The following is a 24675-nucleotide window of genomic DNA, read 5'->3' as shown; positions in this document are numbered from 1 at the left end:
TGGAAGATGGTACATGGCAGAAACCAGACAGCATATCCAGTGGGCAAAATCATACAAGTAGTATTTGGTACAGATTAACCATCAAAGGTCTCTTTCTGCTTCTGAGCAGCATTCATTGTCTTGTGCTTCTTCCATAATTGATGCTAATGATAAACGCAAGCTTTCCAAATGGCAGACAAGGGCTAGAGTTAAACCTATGCTAGATAAGGGTTGTTCCTCGAAATCTTTCTTTCGGAATTTACATGCACATAGACAAAGTCAATCTATCATGAGGGTCAGGAAACATGATGGTCTTTGGACCCAGACTTTATCTCAGCTAGAAAAACAATGTCTGGATCATTTTCAGCTTCTTTTTTCTCAGCCATCTTCTTCTACACCTCACGTTGCATTGGCTCGGAACAGATTTATTGAGCCTGTTTCTCCTATTGTTTCTTTGCAAAAAGCTTCAATGCTGGAAATGTCTTTTTCAGATATTAAATTGGATGAAGCCCTCAAGCATTTGGGTAAACATAAATCCCCTAGCTGGGATGGTTTGACGGTTGAATTTTTTGTAGCCTTCTGGGCTGAATTGAAGGGTCCAATTTTAAAGTTCATTAATGTAGCCTGGCAGCATCAACATCTTCCCTCAGCTTGGAAGCATGGTCTGGTTAAGCTTGTGCCCAAAAAACCTCTATGCGAGACAATGGATGATTGGAGACCCATCACTTTGATGCCTGTTATATATAAGCTTATTGCTAAAATGTTGGTACATCGGATAAAGGATATCCTTCATGATGGACTTCATCCCAGGCAATATGGTTTTGTTCCAAGAAGGCATATACATGACAATATCTCCAATACTCTCATCGCAATGGAATATGCAAAATATTCAGCTCAAGATGTTTTGGTCATGCAGGTGGATGTGGCAAAGGCATTTGATACGGTACAGTGGGATTATGTCTCTCAAATCATGTTTAAACTTGGTTTTGGACCAAAGCTAGTTAATGTCATATATTGGCTTTACTCAGATTCCACTGCTCAATGCTTTATAGGGAATCATTTGTCTGAGTCTTGGACTCTGGAACGATCAGTTCGACAGGGATGCCCTCTCAATGCTTTGCTCTATGCCATTGCTTCACATCCTTTGCTTCTTTATATGGATCATCTGGTTGATACTGGACAGTTAGTGGGGCTTCAGATTTCTGGTTCACGGCCTTTCATTGCACAGGCTTATGCAGATGATTCATTCTTCATGCCAAAGAACAGTCCTCTGGAGCTTCGCCTATTGATGGATACCCTTTCAGATTTCGGGTTGGCAGCTGGTCTTAAAATTAATTTTCAGAAATCAAAACTCTTGCCTCTCAAGCATTGTGACTGGCATGCTATCCTGTGGCCCGGCCAGATTATTTATCCAGAAAACATAGTAAGACATTTGGGCTATCCCATTGACTGGAAAATCAGAAATAAGCAACAAATATCTTGGGTGTTAAACAAAATTCAGGACAAATTAGAATATTGGAAGATCTCCACTTGGCCCCTGCATGTACCGCTTCGAATTGTCCAATCCATTGTTCTAACTTATGTCCAGTTCTACTTTCCTCTATTACATTGGTCATCTCGAGATCTCTCTTCTTTTATGTCTCAAGCCATGGAGAATGCATGGTGGTTTGAATATAATAAACATCAAATTTCATGTGTTGGCAAGAAAGATCACTATGCTCAAGACCTTTTTTCAACAAGAGCAGCCTTGGTCTATCATGTTGGCAATTTTGTGTGGTCAGATGCGCATAAATGCTTATGGACATTGGCTAGTTGATCCATCGGAAGTAGTACTTGGCAAATTTCAAGGTAAAATCCCTGCTTGTCCATTTTCTACTTCCTTGATTCAGGATTGGAAGAAAGTTCTCTCTCGCATCAAATGGTCTCCCCATCCTTAGTGGAAAGCCTTCATTGGAGTGCTGTGTTTTCCTCTCCCCTTGCTGTACAACAACCAATCAGAGCTTACAATCTTATGAAGTTGGGCATCCGGTTCATTGATGACGTGGTAGATATGCAAGGACATATTCTCTCTTTTCCGGTAGCATGCCGACAATACAATCTTGGGATGCATCACAGACCTATTTGGAAAGCTATTGCCGATCTCTTACTCCCTTTGGTTCCGATTCCAACATTGAATGTAAGAGGCAGGCTTCAAGATTGGCACCTTCAGTCCTCAAGTCCAAGATTATCCTCTCGGCCTTTGCATCTATTGACTTCTATACAGGCTTATCGATTGATATTACCTCCTCCATGGATTGCTCATCATGCTAATTCTCTATGGCATCTGAATAAGTCATTAGCTTGGTGAAAAGGAAAATTGAAATTGATATGGAAGTTGAAAATGCCATTGAAGCAGAGACTCTTTCTCTAGAGATGCATTGTTGGTATTCTTCCAGTAGGAGTGAAATTGGCTCAAAGAAGGATTGCCTCACCTCTTTGTCCAAGATGTCATCATACTCCTGAGAGTATTCCGCATTTATTGTGGTTTTGTTCATATTCCAGACCTTCTAGACAAGATCTCCTATTTCTTCTCTCTCAGATTTCCTGCACACAGGTTCTACAGGTTTTTCTAGATGTTTGGCAAACTATCAGCTTCTTTGTCACAGTATTCTCTTTTCTTCCAATGGATCAGATACTGGGCCTTATGGACCCTCTGGCTGCAGCGAAATCATGCACATCTGAATTCTCCCCTTCAGCACCCTTATGAGTTCTTCCGAGCCTCATTGCGGCAGTCTTTATATGATGCCTTACATGAGGAAGATTTGGATGTTTCTTGTATTCAGCTTTTCTTTTACTGCTTCTGATGGATAGGGCATTGGCTCTTTTCTCGAGCACTGCCCTGATGTAAATGGATGTTTCATAATATAATTTTCTTGGTTTCACAAAAAAAAAAGTGTGTGTGTGCGCGCGCGCGCGTGTGAGAGAGAGAGAGAGAGTGTGTGTGTGTGTGTGTGTGTGTGTGGAGCAAGTTGAGTGCCCCGCCAAGTTCTTCTTGCAGGCCCCCCCTTCCGTCCGTACGCTCGTACGGTGGCTGTACGGTTTCCATACAACCATACCAAGGCCTACGGCAAATTCGCCATCCCTGCACAGACTTGAGCGCAGGCCCGCATGCTTTCTCCAACCTCTGCTTCTTTTGCGTGCACGTACGTCTTCGTCAGCCTTTCCGTACCACTGCAGTTTTCAGCGTCCTGTCAACCTTTCCGTACAGCCCAATCTCTTCTGTACAGTTTCTGCTGGATATTTCCGTACAGTCTAACTTCGTCTGTACAGCCCCGTTGGTGTTCGCCCTGCTCTTGCTCGCCTACTTTAGCTGCTGCCAACCGCTCCTTCTTGCCATCTGCTTTCCTTCCCGTTGCTATGTATCACCCGTCCATAACTGTGCATAAACCCTGCTGCCCTTTCTTGCTTCATCAATTCTGCCCTGCTCACCTTCATGGAGGACCATATTAAAAGCTATTCTCGGAAGGACTTGTCCCGGGACCCTAAAAGACAGCAATTCAAATTCTCTACCTCAGCCTCTGAAGATGCTCACTATGTTTTCGATATGCTCAAGGATGAATTTCACCACAGCCGGAAGGAGTGGGCCAAACCTCCCCCGGCCCTTAAGTATAAGCTGAAGCTGCCCTCATTGGTTACTCCTCTCCGGAAGTTCTCTCAGCAAGCAGTTATCATTTTCTTCCCTGGGAAGTTACCTTCTGCAAATGATGTGGCTCAGTGGGTTCAGGCTTTGTTGGGAGGTTGCTTTGTTGAAGGAGTATACTTTGCTTCTCGAGGTTTTTATGAAGTGCACTTTTTGGATGCCTCATATCGTCAGCAGATATTGGAGATGTCTCCTCTATTCTATGGCAGACAAATGGTGCATGTCATGCCATGGTCGCCAAATAAGGATTATCACGGTCTCATTCGACATCACTGCCCTGTATGGGTTGAGGTAGTGGATTTTCCGGATTATATGAGGGCTGAGCTACCAAGTCTAGCAGCTACTTTGGGGCAAGTTGTATGCCCACCCCGACCTTCGGGCAATTGAAATCGGTTTTGTGTTCTTTGGGATACAGATCACCCAACCCCTCCTTCCATTGCGGTAGAGGTGGAAGATGTTCCCTTGGGCGAAAAATATTTTGATTTGAAATGGGGAGTATTTGCAAGTGCTTGTTTTACTTATCATAAATTTAGCCATCTAGCTTCACAGTGTCCTGCAATACTACATCAGCTCCCACCTACAGCTATTGCTCCAGAAAATACTACCTCTCCAACTTATGGTCCAGGGCCTAAGGCAACGCCTAGCAAGTTGGGTGATGTTGCATCTAAATCTGTTCTTCCCAAAGAAAGTGTGGTCCAAGTTTCAGCTAAGCAAAAGGATAAGGGAAAGGGCAAAATTTCAGAATCCAATGCCTCTCCTCAGGGTGCCTGGCAGCAACCCAAAAAGGTATTTGCGCTTAAGCCACGACCGTTACAATCTCGGCATTGGAATGCCTCTACTTCCACCCCTGGTCAGGCCTCTACCCCTGCTGATAGCCTGACTTCTCGATTGTGGGTTGATGTGCTCAAGAAGGGCATTCCTGTATGTGACAATGATGCGGATGATAGAGCTACTGATCCAGGAGGCCAAGTGGACGTCGATGTCATGGCTGAGGCCTGACAGCTTATACCTTTACTATGTTTCTTGGCTCAACTGTACATATCTTCTATGTCTGCTTCAATTACTTGCATTACATACAATGTTCAAGGTCTTTGCAATGTCAATAAGTGGAGACTTTTTTGGCACTATGTACATAGAATGCACCCTGATGTAATTTCCTTACAGGAACACAACCAACACTTCTTGGTTGGCCAGCAAGGCCACTTTGCTGGTTATGACATCTTTTATGCTGGTACGATGCACTTTTCCGGGGTATGCATGCTGGTAAAACATGATATGCAGCCCACGGTTGCTTACAACGACCCCCAGGGTCGATGGATGGTAATCAGATGCATCTGTCATGCTGATCTTTATGAAATAGCATCGGTTTATGCCTCTCAAACTTCTGCGACAAGAGCTCGAATGTGGGACTCCCTCAAGCAATATCCATGGCTGACTAATGCTTTTTTGTGCGGAGACTTTAATAACTCGCCTGCCATGCAAGACAACACCACTCATCGTTCTCACATGATCCCCACTGAGCTTCGACATTGGGAGGATATGCTTTCTTTTTTGCATGCAGAAGATTTATGGCTCTCAACAAGGGATAGAGATATGGGTTATACATACCATCACAATGCTTTTACTCATTACTCGGCTCGACTTGACAGATGGTATTTGTTGCAGGCTCAGCAGTACACTAGTTTCACGTGTGCATTATGGGTTGGTCATTCCCTCTTGTTATCTAATCACTTTCCAGTATGCCTGACATTATCTATAGCACATTTGACAGATGATATGCCTTTTTTTGGTCGTCACCTACTCCATGTTAATAGTGCTTATTTGCTTCATCAACAATTTCAGAACATGGTGAGAGTGGCTGTCCGCCCCCTCCTCTTACATGCTTAGGAGGACATGGATTTTGCTTGGATCAGTCTTGCCCATCGCTTGCAGGCTGTTATTCAAGATTATGGACAGAGTCACATGGAAAACATCAGACTTAAGCTGAAATGGGCTCAATCTCACAAGCAACAGATGGATGCAATCAGCTCTTATAGGCAGCTCACCTCTTCTGAACAGGATTCTTGCGCTTATGCAGTTCATATCATCCATCAAAATGATATTCGTAAATTAAAGAAGTGGCAAATCCGAGCTCGCATGAAACCCCTTTTGGATAAGGGCTGCTCCTCCAAGGCCTTCTTTAAAAGCCTGCATGCGGATAGGCGAAAGGAGGATATTTGCAAGATCAGGCAGGATGATGGCACCTGGACCACCTCCAAATCAGAACTAGAATCGCAATGCTCTAGTCATTTCCAGCATCTCTTTTCTCCTCAACCTGATTATTCGATGCAAGTGAACGCAGCTAGGTCTCAATTCCTTATGCATGTTCAGTCTATATTGTCTCGGGAACAGACTCATGCATTGGAGCAGCCATTTACGCTTAAGGAACTAGATGATGCTTTGAGTCATTTACGTAAAGGCAGCTCTCCTGGTTGGGATGGATTGACTATTGAATTCTTCCATGCATTTTAAGCACACTCTTCTTCTTATGATCAATCATGCTTGGGCAGAACAATCTCTTCCCCCTTCTTGGAAACATGGGCTTGTCAAATTGATCCCCAAAAAAAGATTGTGTGAGACAATGGTTGATTGGCGGCCCATATCTCTTATGCCAGTCATCTACAAACTCATTGCCAAGATGATTGTCCTTAGGGTTCAATTTATCTTGCAAGCCGGACTTCATCCCAGGCAGTATGGGTTTATTCCTAGAAGGCAGATTACTGACAATATCTCCAATGCTTTGCTTGCAATTGAGTATGCCAAATATTCTAAACAAGATGTTCTCATTCTGCAAGTGGACATTGCGAAAGCATTTGATACTGTCCATTGGGATTTTATTTCTCAGACAATGCATAAATTGGGATTTGGCCCTCGGCTCGTTCATGTTATTTACTGGTTGTATTCTCATGCCACTGCACAGTGTCTGCTTGGTAGTGGGTTGTCAAGGACATGGACTATGACCCGTTCAATGAGACAGGGATGCCCTCTTAGCTCCCTACTGTATGCCATTGCTACTCATCCATTATTGTTGCATATGGACCATCTTGCAGATACAGGACAGCTTCATGGCTTGCAAATTCCAGGGGCACAGCCGTTTCTTGCACAGGCATATGCTGATGATTCATATTTCATGCCTAGGAATTCTCAAAGTGACCTCTCTCATTTGATGCATACTTTGAATGATTTTGGCATAGCTGCTGGACTGCATATCAACTTTCAGAAATCGAATCTTCTAGCATTGAAAGAAGCTGATTGGCATGCACTTCTCTGGCCAGGCCACATTATTTCTTCCCATACCATTGTGAGGCATTTAGGGTATCCCATTGGCTGGAATATTACCCCTCAACAACAGCTTAAATGGGTGCTTCAAAAGATGAACAAGAAGCTGGAATACTGGCACTTGTCGACTTGGCCTCTACATGTTCGACTTCGAATAGTCCAGTCTATCATTATGGCATATGTGCAATTTTACTTGCCTCTTCTTCACTGGTCTTTTAAGCATTTGGCTTCCTATATGTCCCAAGCTATGGAGATATTTTGGAAAAGCAAATCTCAAAAAAAGGCTTTGCGACTACTTCCCATGCAGTCTGTTTGTTCTCCTAAGACTCATGGCGGACTGAATATTCTCAATCTTCAGTTTCATATGTTGGCAAGAAAGAGCACTATGATTGCTGATTTCTTTCAGCAAAAACAGCCATGGGCTATTATGCTAGCAGCTATGTGTGGAAACATGAAGTCCCATGCATATGGGCATTCGATTACAGATCACTGAGAAGCAGTCATGACCACATTTCAGGGGAAAATTCCTGGCTGTCCTATTTCTACTGCTTTTATTCATGACTGGAAGAGAATTCTCTCTTATGCTAAATGGTCAGGTGCTTCCTCCCATCATGGTAACTCTCTTCGTTTGGAAAGCATCCATTGGAGAAAGGTGTTTGAATCGCGTCTTGCTTTACAGGCACCAATTAAAGCATATAATCTTATGAAATTGGGCATAAGATTTGTCGGAGATGTGGTGGATCAACATGGTTATGTGCTCTCATTTCCACAAGCTTGCAGGACATTCCCCTTGGGTCTGCATCATAGGCCCATTTGGAGAATACTTACAACTATGTTGCAGCCATTTGTTCCTGTTCCTCCGTTGTTTGTTCAGGACAGATTACTAGACTGGAATCTAATTTCCTTGTCTCCTGCTACCTGTTCACTTTCACTGCATAATTTGACATCTTCGATGGTCTACAGATTTCTTCTTCCACCGCCATGGATTGATAAGCATGCCAACACTCTTTGGAATTTGGATAGGCCTTTATCTTGGTGGCAATCAAAACTCAGGAAAATTTGGAGAGCTAAATTGCCATTGAAACAGAGGCTCTTCCTTTGGAGATGTATAGTGGGAGCTTTTTCCATTGGGGTGAAATTGGAAGCACGTCGTATTGCTTCCTCTTCCTGCCCCCGTTGCTCTCATCACCATGAGACAGTTCCCCATTTGTTATGGTCTTGCCCGCACTCTCGAATACTGATCACTCATGTCTCTCATTTGCTACGGCTCCGGTTTCCCTCTTAGATTCGGGAAACTCTTCTAGATGTTTGGATGCTTCTCACCTCAGATGTCTCCATTCCTCCTTTTCTTTCACTGGGCTCGCTTTTGGATACTATGGACTATTTGGACACAGAGACTGCATTTTAGGATGGGACAACAGTTTCCTCAGGCATATGCTTTCTTCAGAATGTCCCTCAAGCAATCTTTATATGATAGTTATGCTGCGAGGGACTTGGATGCTACTAGCCTTGAAGTGTTTTCTCACTGTTTTTTAGTTCTTTCATTAGGCTCTCCTTTGGAGTCTAATGTCATGTACATTGATTTCATGCTAATTTTATAGTTACTGGTTTCACCAAAAAAAAAAAGTGTGTGTGTGTAGGTGTGTGTGTGTGTAGTGTGTAGGTGTGTGTTTGTGTAGGAGAGAGGATTTTACCAAAAAAAAAAGTATGTGTAGGAGAGAGGAGTTCTAGTGTGAGTTCTAGTCTAGTGGGAGAGCGCGATGGAGATCTCCTCCTCCACACAACCAGCCTCGTCCGTACAGTCTTCCGCCCTGATTCCGTCCGTACAGTCCCCGTCTGTACAGTACCCTGCCACGCCTCTGCTGTCTGCTCCGTCTTTCGTACAGCTGCCGTCAGCTGTACGGATTTCCGTACCACCTTCGCTCACCCTGCCTCTGCCGCCCGTACAACCTCCCGTACAACCTTCGTTCGCTGTGAACCCTTCCGTACTGTCCTTTGTCCCTGATGTACGGCCTTCCGTACAGGCTGTACGATCGACCGTACAGCCTATATGGAAGACCGTACAGCCCGTACAATCCCCTGCGCAGCCTCCTCCCTCTTTTATTTTCTCCGCCTCGGCACCTCCCTCTGCTCTGCTCCTCCTCGTGTGTTTCTTCGCCGAAAACATGGTGGTCTGCCTGCCTCTCCTCTCGTCAAATCGGCAAAGCTGGATGGTTCTGATGGTCCTTCTTCTTCACTCCAGCTGGATCTTCTTCGCCAATTGTGCTATGCCTCTGTCACAGAAGTTCCTTCATCGAGTTTCCCACTTGTTTGCTCCTTGGATTCTACCCTTTTGGTCTCTGGTCTTCGACAGGCTCAAAAATTTGGAGTCTGCCTCTACTTTATGGGCAGGGTACTATGCCCAGTGCTCTTCGACTGAGGTGGTAGAGCGCCTTGTCAATGATGTTGGTGTTCCTGGAGCCAGTTTCTTTGCTTATGTTATGCCTTGGGATCCACTTTTCGATCCTTCTGTGACACTTCCTACTCACTGTCCGGTTTGGATTACTCTCAAAGCGCTGCCTGTGCCTCTTCTTCAGCATCTCACAACTCTTGCAGCTTTTTTGGGAAGGCCTCTCCATATTCTGAGACAGGAGTTCTTGCAAGCCTCTCGTGATGTTCGTCTTTGCATTCTGTGGGATATGACGCAGCCCGTGCCATCTACTCTGGATCTTGATTTGGGATTTGCTCATCCGATGCGCATCAGGCTCCATTTTGCATCTTTCCCCACTTCATGTTATCGGTGCCGACAGGTCGACCATTTTGCACGTGCTTGCCCTTCCATATCCAAGCCCATACCACCTGCTCCTTCTTCAGCTGTCAAGGTTACTCTCCCTTCTCCTCCGGTTTCTGCTATGGCTTCTTTGATGAAGTCCTCTACTGCTCCGAAGCACTACTGGAGGAAGGTTGATAAATCACAGGCAAATCTTCCCCTTGCTGAAAAAGCTCAGGATTGCACTCTTGTTGAGCACCATCAGTTTCCTTCTAATCAGGATATGGATGTAACCCTTGCAAAGGGCAAATTACAAGATGATATGCATGCTCTCTCTCAGGATACTACCCCTGCTCTTATTCAGATTGATCCTCCGAATGAAGCTCAAATGCAGAACCCTATTTCATCAGATGTAGCTTCTTTATCGGAAGACATGGACGTTGAGCTAGCTCCTATGCCTTTGATGCCTGTGCCAGAGCTTTCTTGTGTCAGGGATGCAGAAGTACCTTTTTTATTGGAATCTTTCCATCCCATGTTACAACAGGTTTTTGACCCTTTGATTCAAAAATTTCGGGTACCAGCCTATATCAAGAAGAATCATAAGGGCAAAAAGCAGCTTGTGTTTATTGATGGTGTGGTTTTATCACTACATCAATTTTTACAGAGCAACAATTTGAAGCTGGAGGATGCTGTGTTTGATTCTCCTCCAGCTTGATATGTAATATTTTACTTGGCTACCTCATGACTTTTGCTCTGAGGTTTTACTTGTTAAAACTTTTCCCTTGTACTTATTGGTGGGTTTTTACCTCTTTTGAGGTTTCCCACAGAGAAATATAAAGATTTCACTAAAAAAGTGTGTGTAGGAGAGAGAAAGAGAGAGATTCCGTGCTAGCCCTCGTGCTCCCACGCTACGGCTGCTTGTTTCTCCCTCAGTTTGACACCCTCGAGGTTTCGTTTGATGTTCGTACACTCTGTCCCAAAAAATATATATATATATAAATAAAAAGGAGGAAGTACTGTCAAAATCCGTACAATTTTCGTACAGTTTTGTCCGTACAGTTTGCCTGTCAGGAAAAAAAAATTCGGACTGTCAAAAATCGTACGATTTTGTCCGTACAGTTTTGTCCATACAATCAAAAAATTTCGTACAGTTTTGTCCGTACAGTCGGGGAAGTCCGTACAGTTTGCATGTCCCCCAAAAAAAAAAATTTTTAATTTTAAAAAATTCATACTGTCAAAAATCCGTACGATTTTGTCCATACAGCCAAGAAAAAACCGTACAGTTTTGTACCTGCTGTGCTTTCCTCCTTGTAAAGCGTTGCTGCTTCCAAGCTTTTTCCTTAACTTGAATGGCGGATTATTCCTATGAGAAAACCTTTCACAAAGACAAGTCAGTTTCCAACAAGAAACAAAAACAGGTGATGGATTCAGATGATTCCTTTCATGACTCTGCTGAGGCTCAGCTTGTTTATGCGGTTATGCATGAAGGGTTTGAAGACATCCGTAAAGGTTGGAAAGATCCACTTCCCACCACTGGCATTATGGTGGAAGTGGATGATATATTTGATCCAGTTAAGGAGTATGCAAAGCATGCCATTATAATTTTCTTCCTAGGACGATCCACTTCCCACCACTAGCATTATGGTGGAAGTGGATGATATATTTGATCCAGTTAAGGAGTATGCAAAGCATGCCATTATAATTTTCTTCTCAGGACGGATGCGTGCTGCAGCAGATGTTGGGAATTGGTTGACTCGAACCCTGGGTGGTTCTTATGTCAAAAAAGTTCATTATGCAGCGAGGGGCTTTTTTGAGATCATCATGGCTGATGGGGAGCACCGTCAAGTTTTGTTAGAGCAATCTCCTCTTTTCTATGGCCAGCAGATGGTCCATGTTCTGCCCTGGTCTCCCACCTGGGATTATCAGGCATTGATTCGGCATCGTTGCCCTATTTGGGTAGAAGTTGTGGATTTTCCTCAATGCTTGTCTTCTCTTCTACCTAAAATTGCAGCTTCCCTTGGTAAGGTGGTATGTCCACCGTGAATAATGTTTCAATGGGGAGTGCCTTTTACAAGCTCAAGTGGGGGCTGTTTGCAGGTGCTTGCTTTGAATGCAAGCAATTTGGGCACATGGCTTCACAATGCCCTTCCTGAGCTCCACGGATGCCAGTGCAAGCTGAAACGGTTCAGCCTTTGAATAAGAATGCAAATGCCTCTTCTGTGGTCAAAAACAAAGGGGTCAAACAGTTTTTCTCTATTCAAGACAAAGGCAAAGCCCCGGCTGTCTCACATGATAATGCTTCTTTTCCTGTGCCTTTTGCCTTTGTCCTCTCCACCTCACGGGAAGGGGGAAAATTTTTTGACTGATGGATGGCAAACTCCTCGCAAAGTGATCTCCCCCAAGCGACCTTTGCCTTCTCAGACTTGGAGTGGTGCATCCTCTCATGGGAAAACACCTGCTGAAAACTCTGGTGTTGGCTTGACTTGGGCTGCTGTGACTACAAATCGGACCTTGTTTCCTGAAGAAGAAGTTGCTGCACTTTTGTCCTCTCCTCAGGCTGATGCTTCATCCCAGGGCAGAGGCCCGGACATTGAGGTGGAAATGCAGACGTAGACAGCCCATTAGTTGCTGTACATACCTGTCCCATAACTGTAAATATGCTTGATCATCTGAAGTGTGTTACTCTCAATGTACAAGGAATGTGTGATGGTCGCAAATGGAAACTGGTCTGGATGTATATCAGGCAATTGCAGCCTGATATAATTGCTTTGCAAGAGCATAATCAGCATATGTATGCTGGTCAAATAGGACATTTTGTTGGTTATGATATCTTCTATGCTGGAGAGCACTCCTTTTCTGGTGTGGCTTTTTTGGTAAAGCACGACCTTCAACCTGTTGTGGCTCTCAATGATCGCCATGGTAGATGGATTATTGTTCAATGCCTTGTTCAAGGGGAAATTTTTGAATTTGCATCGGTTTATGCCCCCCAGTCAGATAGAGCTTTGATCTAGGCTGCCATGCATACTTATCCATGGCGACAACATGCCTTCATTTGTGGTGACTTTAATAATGCCCCTCAATCGGGTGACAACAGCTCAGGCCACACTCATATGTTGGCTTCTGAAACACAGGCATGATCTGATTTTTGCTTTAGTTGTGCTTGGTTGATCTCTGGAAGGAATTACAGCCCATGCTTCCAAGTTATACCTTTCAGCATAATGCTCAATCTTCTTATCAGGCACGCTTGGACAGATGGTATCATATTGATCCACAGCATTGTGATGCCTTTACTTGTCAAATTTGGGTTGATCATGCTTTCACACATTCGGATCATGCTCCTCTTTGGTTGAGGCTTTCCTTACATGAATTTCCCACTGACAGATTGCCTTGCCGAAGGCTTTTGCTGATTAATAATAGTTATCTGGAGCATGCTAACTTTAAAGCCTTGGTCTCTGATGCTATTCAGCCTCTCTCTCGTCAGATACGCATTGGTTTGCATTATGCCTAGCAGGCTTTTGTTGCTCGGATGCAAGCAATTATTCGAGATTATGGCAAATCCTATATGCAAGCCACAAGGGAGACTGTAGCACATGCCAAATTTACATGTCAGAGTTTGACTGAGCTTGCTCATCTTTGCCCTTTGTCTTCAGAGGAAAGCATGCTCTTATGTCAAGCTCAATTCTCTCTTCAATCTAACGATCGCAGAAAGCTTGCTAAATGGAAAACTCGATCCAGACAACGGGCATTTTTGGATAAAGGCTGCTCTTCCAAGCAATTTTTAAAGAGCCAAAAGACAGGCTGCCAATATCTGTCGGATCCGGATGCCTAATGGTTCTTGGTCAAGATCTCGTTCAGAGCTTGCTGATTTATGTGTGCAGCACTTCTCCACTTATTTCGGGCATCTAGATACTCTTTCTCCTCGGGTCATGTCTGCACGTCAACTTCTTTTGCAGCATATTCATCCAATTTTGTCTGATGCTCAGGCTTTGGAACTTGAACATCCCTTCACTGAAAGGGAATTGTCTGATGCACTGAGATCCTGTGGCAGATGGAAATCTCCAGGATGGGATGGTCTCACTGTTGAATTTTTTCTTGCATTCTGGGATCTTCTTAAATTCACCTTGCTGCAAATGGTAAATACAGCATGGCAAAATCAGCAGATGCCTATGTCATGGAAAAAGGGTCTTCTCAAGCTGATTCCAAAAAAGCAGCTATGTGATTCACTTGGTGATTGGAGGCCAATCATGCTCATGCCAGTCATTTACAAGATCATTGCCAAAATGGTGGTTGATCGGATTAAAGGTTATTTGCATGATGGGTTGCATCCCTCCCAATATGGCTTTGTTCCACGTCGCCATTTCACAGATAACATTGCTAATGCTTATATTGGGATTGAATATGCCAAATACACGCAACAGGATGTTCTACTCTTGCAGGTAGATATTGCAAAAGCCTTTGACACAGTTCAATGGGATTTCATCTCGCAAACTATGCGAGCTTTGGGGTTTGGACAAAAAATGCAGCAGGTTATTTACTGGCTTTACAGAGATAGCAATGCGGCTTGCATTAATTCTGGGGATATCTCTGATGAGTGGACTCTTCGTTGTTCGGTCCGCCAGGGATGCCCTCTCAGTGCTTTACTGTATGCCATTGCTACTCATCCTATGCTGCAATATATTGATCATCTTGTGGCTACAGGATCACTTCATGGCTTGGAATTGGATGCTAATCGCAGCATGGTTGCTCAAGCTTATGCTGATGATTCTTTCTTTACCCCGAAGAATACGCCCCGTGATCTTGGTGCCTTGATGCAGGCCCTCTTTGTTTATGGTTTGGTAGCTGGTCTTCATGTTAATTTTCATAAGTCTAAGCTGCTCTCTTTGCATTCCAAAGACTGGCATAGTCTATTATGGCCCGGGGATATCATTCCACCCACTCAATTTGTTCGTCATCTTGGTTACCCTTTGGGGTGGGAACTCACTCGCCGACAACAAACTGATTGGGTTTTGGCTAAGCTTCGGAAAAAGCTTTGAGTATTGGAAACTGGCAACCTGGCCTTTGCACGTTCATCTTTCGAATAGTGCAGTCCATCCTTGGGGCATATATTTTACTTGCCATTGATCATGTTTACTAAGGCAGATCTTACATCTTTCATGTCTATCTTTATGGAACTCTTCTGGCCATCCAAACATGGCAGAAAAAGTCTCAAGCTGCTTTCGATGCATCACATTTGTTCTCCCAAGATGCATGGTGGATTGAACATCACGGATATTCATGTGCATATTCTTGCCCACAGGGGGAAAATGTTGCTGCAATTTCTGCAAGGTAATCAGCCTTGGGCTCTTATGATTAGGACTCTGGTCACTCATATCAGTATTTCTCCGTTTGGTCATTGGCAACTCGATCACTGGGATTTCTTTTTTGGCTACACTGATGGCACTTTGCATGGATGCCCTTTTGTCTCCCACTTGCTTCTTGACTAAAAGCATGTTCTTTCTCATCTGGAATGCAATGGACGGCAATCTTTGCTTGGGAATTCTTTGAGAGCTGAAAGCATGCACTGGTCGAAAGTCTTTCAGCCTCCCTTGGCTTTACAAGAACCTCGACGTTCCTACTTTGTCTCGTTTAAAGGCTACTTTGTCTCGTTTAAAGGCATCACCTCGGTTACTGATGTTATAGATGATGCTGGTACTATGCTCCCCTTTTCTCTAGCAACCACTACATATGGATTGGGCTCTCATTATCATCCTTTGTGGCAACAAATTACTTCTATGCTTTGGCCTTTTGTTCCGATTCCTCCTTTGGAACTCCAGGACCAACTGAAAATTGGACTTTGACTTCTCCAGGGTCCTCTTCTCGTCCTTTGAGGCTATCTCATATTACTGTACCTGCATTGTTTAAAATCCTTTTGCCTCAACCTTGGGTTTCAGAGAGAGGTGATTCTGTTTAGCGAATGCATCGCCCAGCCAAGTGGTGGAGGAAAAGTTTACAGCAACTTTGGGCCTATAAAGTACCGCTTCGGCAACAGGTTTTCTTTTGGCGAGTTCTTTTGGGAGTATTTCCATCTGGACAGCTATTAGCTCATTGACACATTGCTCCTGCACTTTGCCATAGATGTTCTGCTTCTTCAGAGACTGTGCCTCACTTGTTTTAGCATTGTCCGTGCTCTCGTGGGTTTTTTTATCTGCTTCGACAGCACCTGCGAGCAAGATTCCCATCTGTTCCGTTTGGGAGGTTCTTCTGGCTATTTGGGTTTCATCCATCCAGACCGGAGTTTCATCTTTTCTTCATTTGGGTTCGCTACTAGGCACTATGGACTTTATGGACATATAGGAATTGTAAAGTCTTTGGTGATCCTACTTTCTCTCTGTTTGGCTTTTTTAGGCGTTCTCTGCAGCAATCTTTCTTTGATTGCTTGCAGACCCGTTGCATAGATCATGAGGTCTTTTTGGCATATACTGAAATTTTCAGTTGATGTAATTGTAGCACCTTTTTTTGAGGTTGCTACTCATATAATATAATCAATCAAAGATTTCACCAAAAAAATGTGTGTGTGTGTGTGTGTGTCTACACATATATACATAAATACATATGTGTATACACATATGTATGCACACACACACACTTTTTTTGGATGAAATCCATTTGTATTATATTACAAGAAACTCTGAAACTATCCCCCCACAAAAGAGAGGACAAGTAATTACAACATCAAAAGATCTCATTATAGGACAAAAAGGTAGGATAATCCAGTCCCGTACAAAGGCACTCAAAGTAGAGAAGCACAGAAGAAATGACACTTGGACAAGGCAGGGTCACCAAAGACTCTATGATTTCGGTCATTCCATAGAGTCCACAGTGCCCAAAAACAAACCCAATGAAAGAAAATATCGAATCCATGCCTTACAGGATGAACACCGAAGATCCAAAAAAGCTTGCCAAATTTAGCTGAAGGAAAACAAGCTGAGTCGTTGTTGAAGCATGCATAGGAAGTCACGAGAATCCGGGCAATGCCCAAATAAATGAGGCATAGATTCCCACAAGTATAGACATTGGCCGCAAACAGCAAGAGCAATGTGCCAACGGGCCAATATCTGTCCAAACCCAAGGAGGATTCTCTAAAAGAAAACCTGTTGATGAAGCGGACGTTTGCAATCCCAAATTTGCCTCAACCGTTTCCTCCACCATTGAGGAGAATGTGTCATAACCCAAACACGATTTGTATGAGTTGACATCCATGAAGGAGGCTACAACACCTTATAAAGAGAGGCAACTGTAGCATCTGCCAAAGGTAATGATCGACAATCAGGATCATCTGAGTGGAGTACCTAGTATTTGAGACAATACATAGTCTCAAGACGAGGTAAAGGCTAGAAATCATAAAGCATTTGCTGTAATAGATGCCAAAGCCACCTGTAATGCTGTCCCAAACCAAATTTTTGGGCTGTGGATGGAAAGGACAAATCCATGCCAGCATCATCAAGCACATCATTCACAAGAGAATGCCTCTAGACCAAAGAAAATATCTTGTAATGCCAAAGGGCTGCATAAACACCTTAGACCAATGAAGGCATTACAGCCCGCAAGGAGTTGCCTGCGAGAATATCCCTGCCATTCCATTTAATATGAGATAGTATATACCTAGATGAATCTAGGAGCATTCCCAAACTCATCCTCTTAAAACACAACATAGTGCAGTTTCAATCTCACAATAGTCACTCACAAGATTGAAAACCATAAAGTCCATCACGCATAGTAGGGACTAGCTACTATGACATCCCCACTGACGTCATCAACGCCCAACAGTGGGTGTAGATCATAGTATAAAAATATGCTCTTACACTAGCAGTGATGAGCTTCTCTGCCGTTTCAGACTCAGACAGTTTCTCGTTCGCGAGTTGAGTCTCCAGATTCTGAATCCGCATCTGATTCGTGGTCTCCTACTGATTTTTTAAGACCGTCCATGCCTCCTCTGCTGTGGTGACATGTTGAATTAATGCCATGACAGAATCACTTACACTGCAGACAATAGAACAAAGCGCATATGCATTTCTTCTTGTCCACGTGAGAATCTGATCCGCAGTTGGTACTATATGTTATCTTGCATTGGCTGGATTCGGTCTCGCAACCGACTTCACGTCCACCCCAGTAGCAATATCCCAAAGCTCGTATGCGCTTAGGATGGTCTTCATCTTGAACTTCCAGAGAGGATAGTTAGTGCCGTCCAACTTTTCGCTTTCGCCGAATGGTGGGATTCGCAGTCTTGCGGGCTGGGCCATCTCTCACAATCTGCTCGCAAACAAAAACACACTACCAAATCTTCTTGCTAGAGCCCAAGCTCTGATACCATGTAAGAAAACAATACAACGTCTGTGCTCAACAGATAACAGGATCTCGTATGCAAGAGAGAAAAGCAGATAGTATGGAGAATCAAAAAATTAATTACTGTAAAACTGATACAATAGATGGCACTGCCTCCCAACCGTGCGCTCCTGTGTGAGAAGCTTCGATGGCATGCTGGAAACAGTAGAGGACGAAGGCTGGATGCTAAGGAATCAGGGTTACTGTAGCCAGTGATGATGATGGGCTTCACAGGCTTGCTCTTATATAGCTACCAGTCGTAGTCGGTTAGACCTGATTGGGAGACCGACTCAGTCGGCTCGAAACGGCCAACTGGAGATCGGTCCCGAAATAGGCCACCGAACACACGTTAGAACCGTGGCGCAGAATAGAGCAACTAACCTATGGTATCCATTCGGCCCAGAGCCATCCGGGATCATTTGGGGCTCCAAACGGGCCCCGCAGCCCGAGAGTGGGCTACCTCGGGAAATGCTCCGTCTACCCTCAGTGCGGTCAGTCATGGGCTGCCTTCCCGCACTTGCATGTAGCCTAGTTGGCAGTGTGCCAACTCTATCTGAAGCCGTCCAACCATCAGGCCACACATGGCCCCCATCTGGTGTCCAAACCAGGACCTACCGGATAACCTAGCTACTCAAATGCCTTCTCCTCATATGGGGGGCTTACAAGTAGAGTTAGCTGGTTCCTGCGTAGTTACACGAGAGTGGAGCATTGATATCTAACACTTCTTTGCTCTCATTTTTACTCTTTCGTTTGTTCCTTTGAGCTTTCTATCCCCTTCAAGCCAATGTTCTTCACCTAAGCCTTCTTTCTCTATATCTAGCCTTGTCATTTTCATCGTGATGGAGGATCATCAAGCTTGACAAAAGAGGAAGTGTAGCTCTCGCGTCTCTCCTCCGCACCCCATAAAAGATTTGTCCAACGACATTCTCACTAGCATCTTGGCATCGGACCAACTCGTGAAGTTTGCTCAGCTACCATGGAAAGATGTTTATGATGAGGAGTTGGCCGAAGAGATCCTAGACTCCTCCACAAGCAGAGGAGGCGGCGGGGCTGCAAACATATCAGAAAAATAAACTTCGAACCTCATCATCAAGCTGATATTTATTCATTGTCCAAGTTCCATCCCAACGCATGACGTGGTGCAAAGAATGCACGCAGCTGGAGGCATGAAGACTTCTAAAAAAGTCCTTAGAAGAACAGCCCGTATCTTGCATAGCTTTTTGCCTGGAACAAACTGCCATTTTCTCAGCTTGCGTTGAGCATTATCAGACAAGCAACAAAGGGCATCGGTAAGAGCTATTTGATCATCCATAGACAATTGGCTTTGCTGCGCTACAAAAGTAAAGTGCTGAACCAAAGCTTTCGCATCTGCCACTTTGTGATGCAACTCTCCAAGATAGCCTTTGTCATGGTCTTTTAATGATGTCCTACACTACCATGGCGAAACGACTCCATTCCCAATCCCCATCAATATCAGGCTTAAGATGCTGCCATAAATCACATGCCCGGAAAGTATCAATTATGAGTGCCCAGGCATTCTTTTCCCTTGCCGTTATAGGGGACCGATGGGTACTGGTGTCCATTGCCAAGAGAATTATTGAAACCTCCACATACAAATGCACAATGTGTCCAGGGATGCTGAGCCACATGATGCCACATTTTAGCCCGAGCTGCAGAAGTGGAGGATACATAAACGGGAAGCAAAATCATAGTTGCCACATTTTAGCCCGAGCTGCAGAAGTGGAGGATACATAAACGGGAAGCAAAATCATAGTCGTCCCCATTGATAATGCATACACACGCACACACACACATATATGTATATAGACTGAGAGAGAGAGAGAGAGAGAGAGAGAGAGAGAGAGAGAGAGAGAGTAAAAGAAAATTTGTAATTGTACAAGAGGTCTTGGCACTCATACAAAATAATATCACCCCAATATAGACACAGAGAAGTGCAGATTCAAAAAACTAATACAAAAGATTTACCACTTGAGAAATGCCTTCCTATAGTTCCAAAAAGGAAACAAGGACTGAACACGAGTCTCAAAGGTGAGGTAAGATGTCTAAGGCATGCAATGGAGGAGCTACTGCTAAGGATGAATGCACTGGAAGGGAAGTTGAAACGGATAGAAAAAGTCAACACATTCCACTCGAAGAAGTTGACAGCAAAATATGCCAAAAACGATCAAGCATGTTAAACAGCGAACCCCTTCCTACGATTGAGACAGGCATCAAGGAGTTAATCAACAAAATGTGTCTAATACACCAATCGACCTACAACGCTCTTGTCAAGAACTAGAACAAACGCAAGTTTGCAAGGACGAATCACCACCCTGCCAATACAGCCACAGCAAACAGTTATCACCTCTACATACACTGCCTATGCACTTTCCCCATGATCCTTTGCTGTCACGTGTGTTCACGCCTTTGATCCTAGAAGCTCTTTCCCACACTTAGCATCTTGCCCAGTGTCCATTCCTTATGGTTCTCCCCATACAATATTATGCATAATGCATGACAACACATCTGCATTCCTTCCCTCTACAGTATTGAATTTCCACATGGAATTCTTGCATGAGTTCTACCCACCTAGCTTGGCAGCCACTTTGGAAATACTTTAGAATATCATGATTGGCATTGAAATAAAACTCTATATCATGAAAATATGTCTACATGCTTTCAAAGCATGAATAATCGCATACAACTCTTATTCATGAGTTAGCAGATTAGAGAAATCTTATTGCTTTCAAAGGTGAATGCCCTACCTCTTGTAGTCAAACCGCTCATATTGCATGACCACTCGCATCGATTTTTAGGAAAAAACAATTTAGAGTATCAGCAATCTTTAGCATAAGGCAGTGAGCAACTACTTTCTTTACTGTGTCAAAACTCTCTTGATAATTCTTTCTCCAAACATAAGGCACACTATATCCTTTCAGTCATTTTCACACGTCAAATAGCCATAAGGAGATCTATTATCGGCTCTCTAGAAACAAGTTCAATTTTTTGTTAAACATTCCTTTCTAGAGGTAACCAATAGGGTAATTTCATCTTTGAAACAATTAGAAAATTTACTGAGAATCTGAACCGCTAGTAAGGTCATCTTCCCATCTTGGGTTTCTTAAGAGATCTATTGGTGCATACACGTACAACTCACGAGGTGCACTACAAAGGAATTTTTTTTTTTTTTGAATTTCCATAGTCGAGATTAAAGTACCTTCAAGTAGATCCTTCTACATCAAAGAACATATGACACATTATTCAATTTAGACTAACAGATGTGCTTTTTCCAATCCACAATAAGATTTTTCTTCGAATGCTATGCCATTTCAAGGGCTATATCCGCGTGAGCAAGTTTGGTAATTTCAAAATTCAACTGTTTTGCTTAGTCTTGGATTCATGATTCCAATTGTGTTACCCTTTTCTCCCATATTTTATAGGATTTCATCTGTCATCTTAACCATATACGCATAGTCAGATGGATAGGTCCGTTACCTTTTTTTCACCAGTTGAGAATTAATAACATTGTTTGTTGACTCTGACTCAAATAACAGAAAGAGCACTCTCATGCCCTCTAAAGGGATTACTATTAAGCGCTATGCATATCAATTACCCCTACTAGGTAGTTAACAGCCTACAACGAATACAATGCATGCATAAGGAAACCATAAGAACCCCCAGTCCCCCTTGCATCCCTCATCAAGCACCTCGGAAGAACCTTGTCTTTGACCGTTAATTTGCTGTAACCAACAAACCAAACATAAACCACAGCATGGTTTCATACATACATTCAAACCAATATGTATAACAATTTACACAATCACGTCACATCAAACCATCTTATGGTCTCTCTACCAACTACGGTCAACAGGTCCATACGAGGTCATGCCGCATTCAAACTGGAATGTCAAGACCAAATAGAAAAAGCCACCAATCTTAGGATAGTGGAGAAGGAAAGAGTGAACATTGTCTAAACTATCAATGAAGATCACGGACAGAATGCCTTTAGGATGGGCAAGACAGACATCTCCAATTGAGATTCCACGGTGGTCAAGCTAGGATAAGGAAGCTTGTGATCAATCTGGTGAGGCACAAACCACTATACTCCCAAAGGTTGTCTGAACTTAAAGTATACAGAATGGAAATAAGGGAAAAGTGGCCTACATCAATGATGGCAAAGCACAATAACAAAGCAGTTGAGAGCAAAGTGTGAGCACTCAAACCCTCAGAATTAGAATATAGAACGAGGAGGGTCTCTCTTTGGATAAGACGATCGATTTGGACAATATGCTTGCAAAAATAATGTGTTGCTACATTAAAAAATGTGGGAACGCCAAGGTTACATGGCCCCAAACACACATTGTTTCACAAAAGATAGTATCAGTCATGTATGAGGTTTCAGTAATACTTGTGATCGAAAATAAAAAATAAGGGAGAGAAAATGTGCATAGCAGATAGCTACTTGCACCCCTCAAGTCCCCATCCACAAGAATAACAGAAATATCTCTAGCATTGACCCATTTTTTCCATTTGGGAATAGACATTTAACAGTTTTCCAAACAAGGAAAATTATCATTGTGGGAAACCTAAACGCTAGTATAGGTTTCAAAGAAACCTCGTAACAATGGAAGGGCAGAATCCATTTTGGATGGAGGACCTTGGCATCGACAATGAGAATGCAAAAAAATGAGAGAAATCCAAAGCGTAAGAGAGACCACACCATGGGTAAACATCTGGTCACCCTTAGTAGATGTTTCAGCCTACAACTATGCATTGGTTCTACCCTTTCCAGGAATATGAGCTTTCAGATGCATGAACCCAAGGAAGTCTTGTATGGTTAGTTACCTCCTAATCAGGTCATATAAAGCCTATGAGGTGAAAAAGTTCAAGATTAATAACACAGAATTGAAATTTCACCATAGGGCAATCTCCTCTCAATAGACAGTGTAACATAGGATAGGATAATAATTAAAGAAGGCACCCCACCAATGAGGCTGAATTACGGCAAAGCTCACATGTAGAAACAAAAGTTGGAGCACGCTTAGGCAATCGCATGGATATGAAAAGCCCATTGCCAAAGCTAGTGAAAGAAAGGAAGTAATAAGGAGCATAGGGAAGCCATGCAACAGATACTATGACAAATAGTGCCGAGATGCTACGAATGCTTGGAACCAACAACAGCAGAGTTTTTCCACCAGTCACATCAGAGGAGGATCCAGCAAAGGAGGAGACATACAAGGCATAGGTCATAAAAAAAGAGAGGAGGTTTATGGGGAAAAAACAGATGGTGTGGCATGCAAAGACAAACCTTTTGTGCAGCCTTCTCAAGTGCTCATATCAGCTAGTATGTTACACTTTGGATGGCCTCATCAGCCTGGCATAGTTGCTTGCATGTCACCTGAGGAAAATTATCATGACATGCAAGTTCTCTCGCCCTTATGAGCACACATTATGCAAAATGGGCTGATAGGCATTTATGAGAACTGCAAGGGCTTACCATATATAGCAGCGGAGAGCTGGCATCAACAATAATAAATATAATGTGAGAACTTCCCCTTTCAAGCGTATCCATGTCAGGAATGTGTTCAGGGGAGCCAATGGTTCTGTTTCCCGCAATTATAACTTAAAATATTACACTTACAGAATGCCAAATGATTGCCTTTCCCTTCCACTATAACTCAACAACAACAAGCCTTGTCTGATAAAGGCTACTAAGAAGAAGGCACACATTGATAGCACCTCAACAATCCCTGTAGATGACATACAATTTGAGTAGAAAGACCAGATGCCAAAGTTTCCTCACAGGGGCTGCATTAAACATGCTTAAACTAATTCAGAGCAAGGCAGTTACAGCATGGGTCAAGCAATAGCTAGAAAATGAGAAAAAAATCAAATATCCTCATTCCCCGTTCATGTACAGAAGGTGAAGGGATATACCTGAAATCTGGAGGAACTGGCGCCACAATAACACTCACATTGAGCTCTCCGTTTGAACCTGGTGGACCAAATGCTACAACTGGTTCTGCCAGACTTCTTTTACGGACATCTCCTCTCACGGATTGTTCAAGATTAAGCAAGCGTTCCTTCTCAGCTCTTTCTACTGCACGGTAGAGTAACCTTTGATCTCCCACCCAGGTGGCTGGATAGAGAAACTCTGGAATATAATGTAGAACACATCACAATCTGACCATGCGCAGCCATGAGTTACGTAATAATAGCACACAAATTTGTATAATTGCTTTAGGTATAACCATAACAGAGGGTACATGCAGCAGAAGATAGATAGAATAGCCCAGGAGCTCACATCGTGGTGTTAGGAGTGGAATCCAAAACTTCTTTACTTTGTGTGATCAACATACAAGTGCAAGCCAATAAATAGACAATGCTCCAACAAAATATATTTCCGTCCAATGGACACAATACAAAAGGAGTCCAGAGTCCCACCAAGCGTGGTCCTGTCCTTACCAAAAGGATGCCTCCGTGGCACTTCTAGATCCCCTAAGCCTGTATGCTCCTCGTCGAGCTTCAGTAGATTTGTCACCGTGCCTTGATCCCTGCTCCTTGCTGCCCTGGAAGACAGCCAAGGGTG

At 43.4% G+C, this 24675-nt stretch overlaps 1 protein-coding gene across 1 annotated transcript in view; it reads right to left on the bottom strand.

Annotated features, from left to right (window-relative positions):
* LOC147888285 (Photosystem II reaction center PsbP family protein) overlaps positions 1 to 24675 on the bottom strand; it is a 49629-nt gene that overhangs the window by 5765 nt on the left and 19189 nt on the right. The window contains exon 2 of the mRNA XM_087393661.1: positions 24024 to 24240. Within this exon, the coding sequence (XP_087249787.1) occupies positions 24024 to 24240 (217 nt within the window). The remainder of the gene's footprint in view (positions 1 to 24023; positions 24241 to 24675) is intronic.

The sequence above is a fragment of the Dipteris shenzhenensis genome, chromosome 22, assembly GCF_047967505.1.
Source record: "Dipteris shenzhenensis isolate YYH24624 ecotype China chromosome 22, Dip_SZ_1.0, whole genome shotgun sequence".
Lineage (NCBI taxonomy): Eukaryota > Viridiplantae > Streptophyta > Polypodiopsida > Gleicheniales > Dipteridaceae > Dipteris > Dipteris shenzhenensis.
This window is presented reverse-complemented; position numbering and strand designations above follow the sequence as displayed.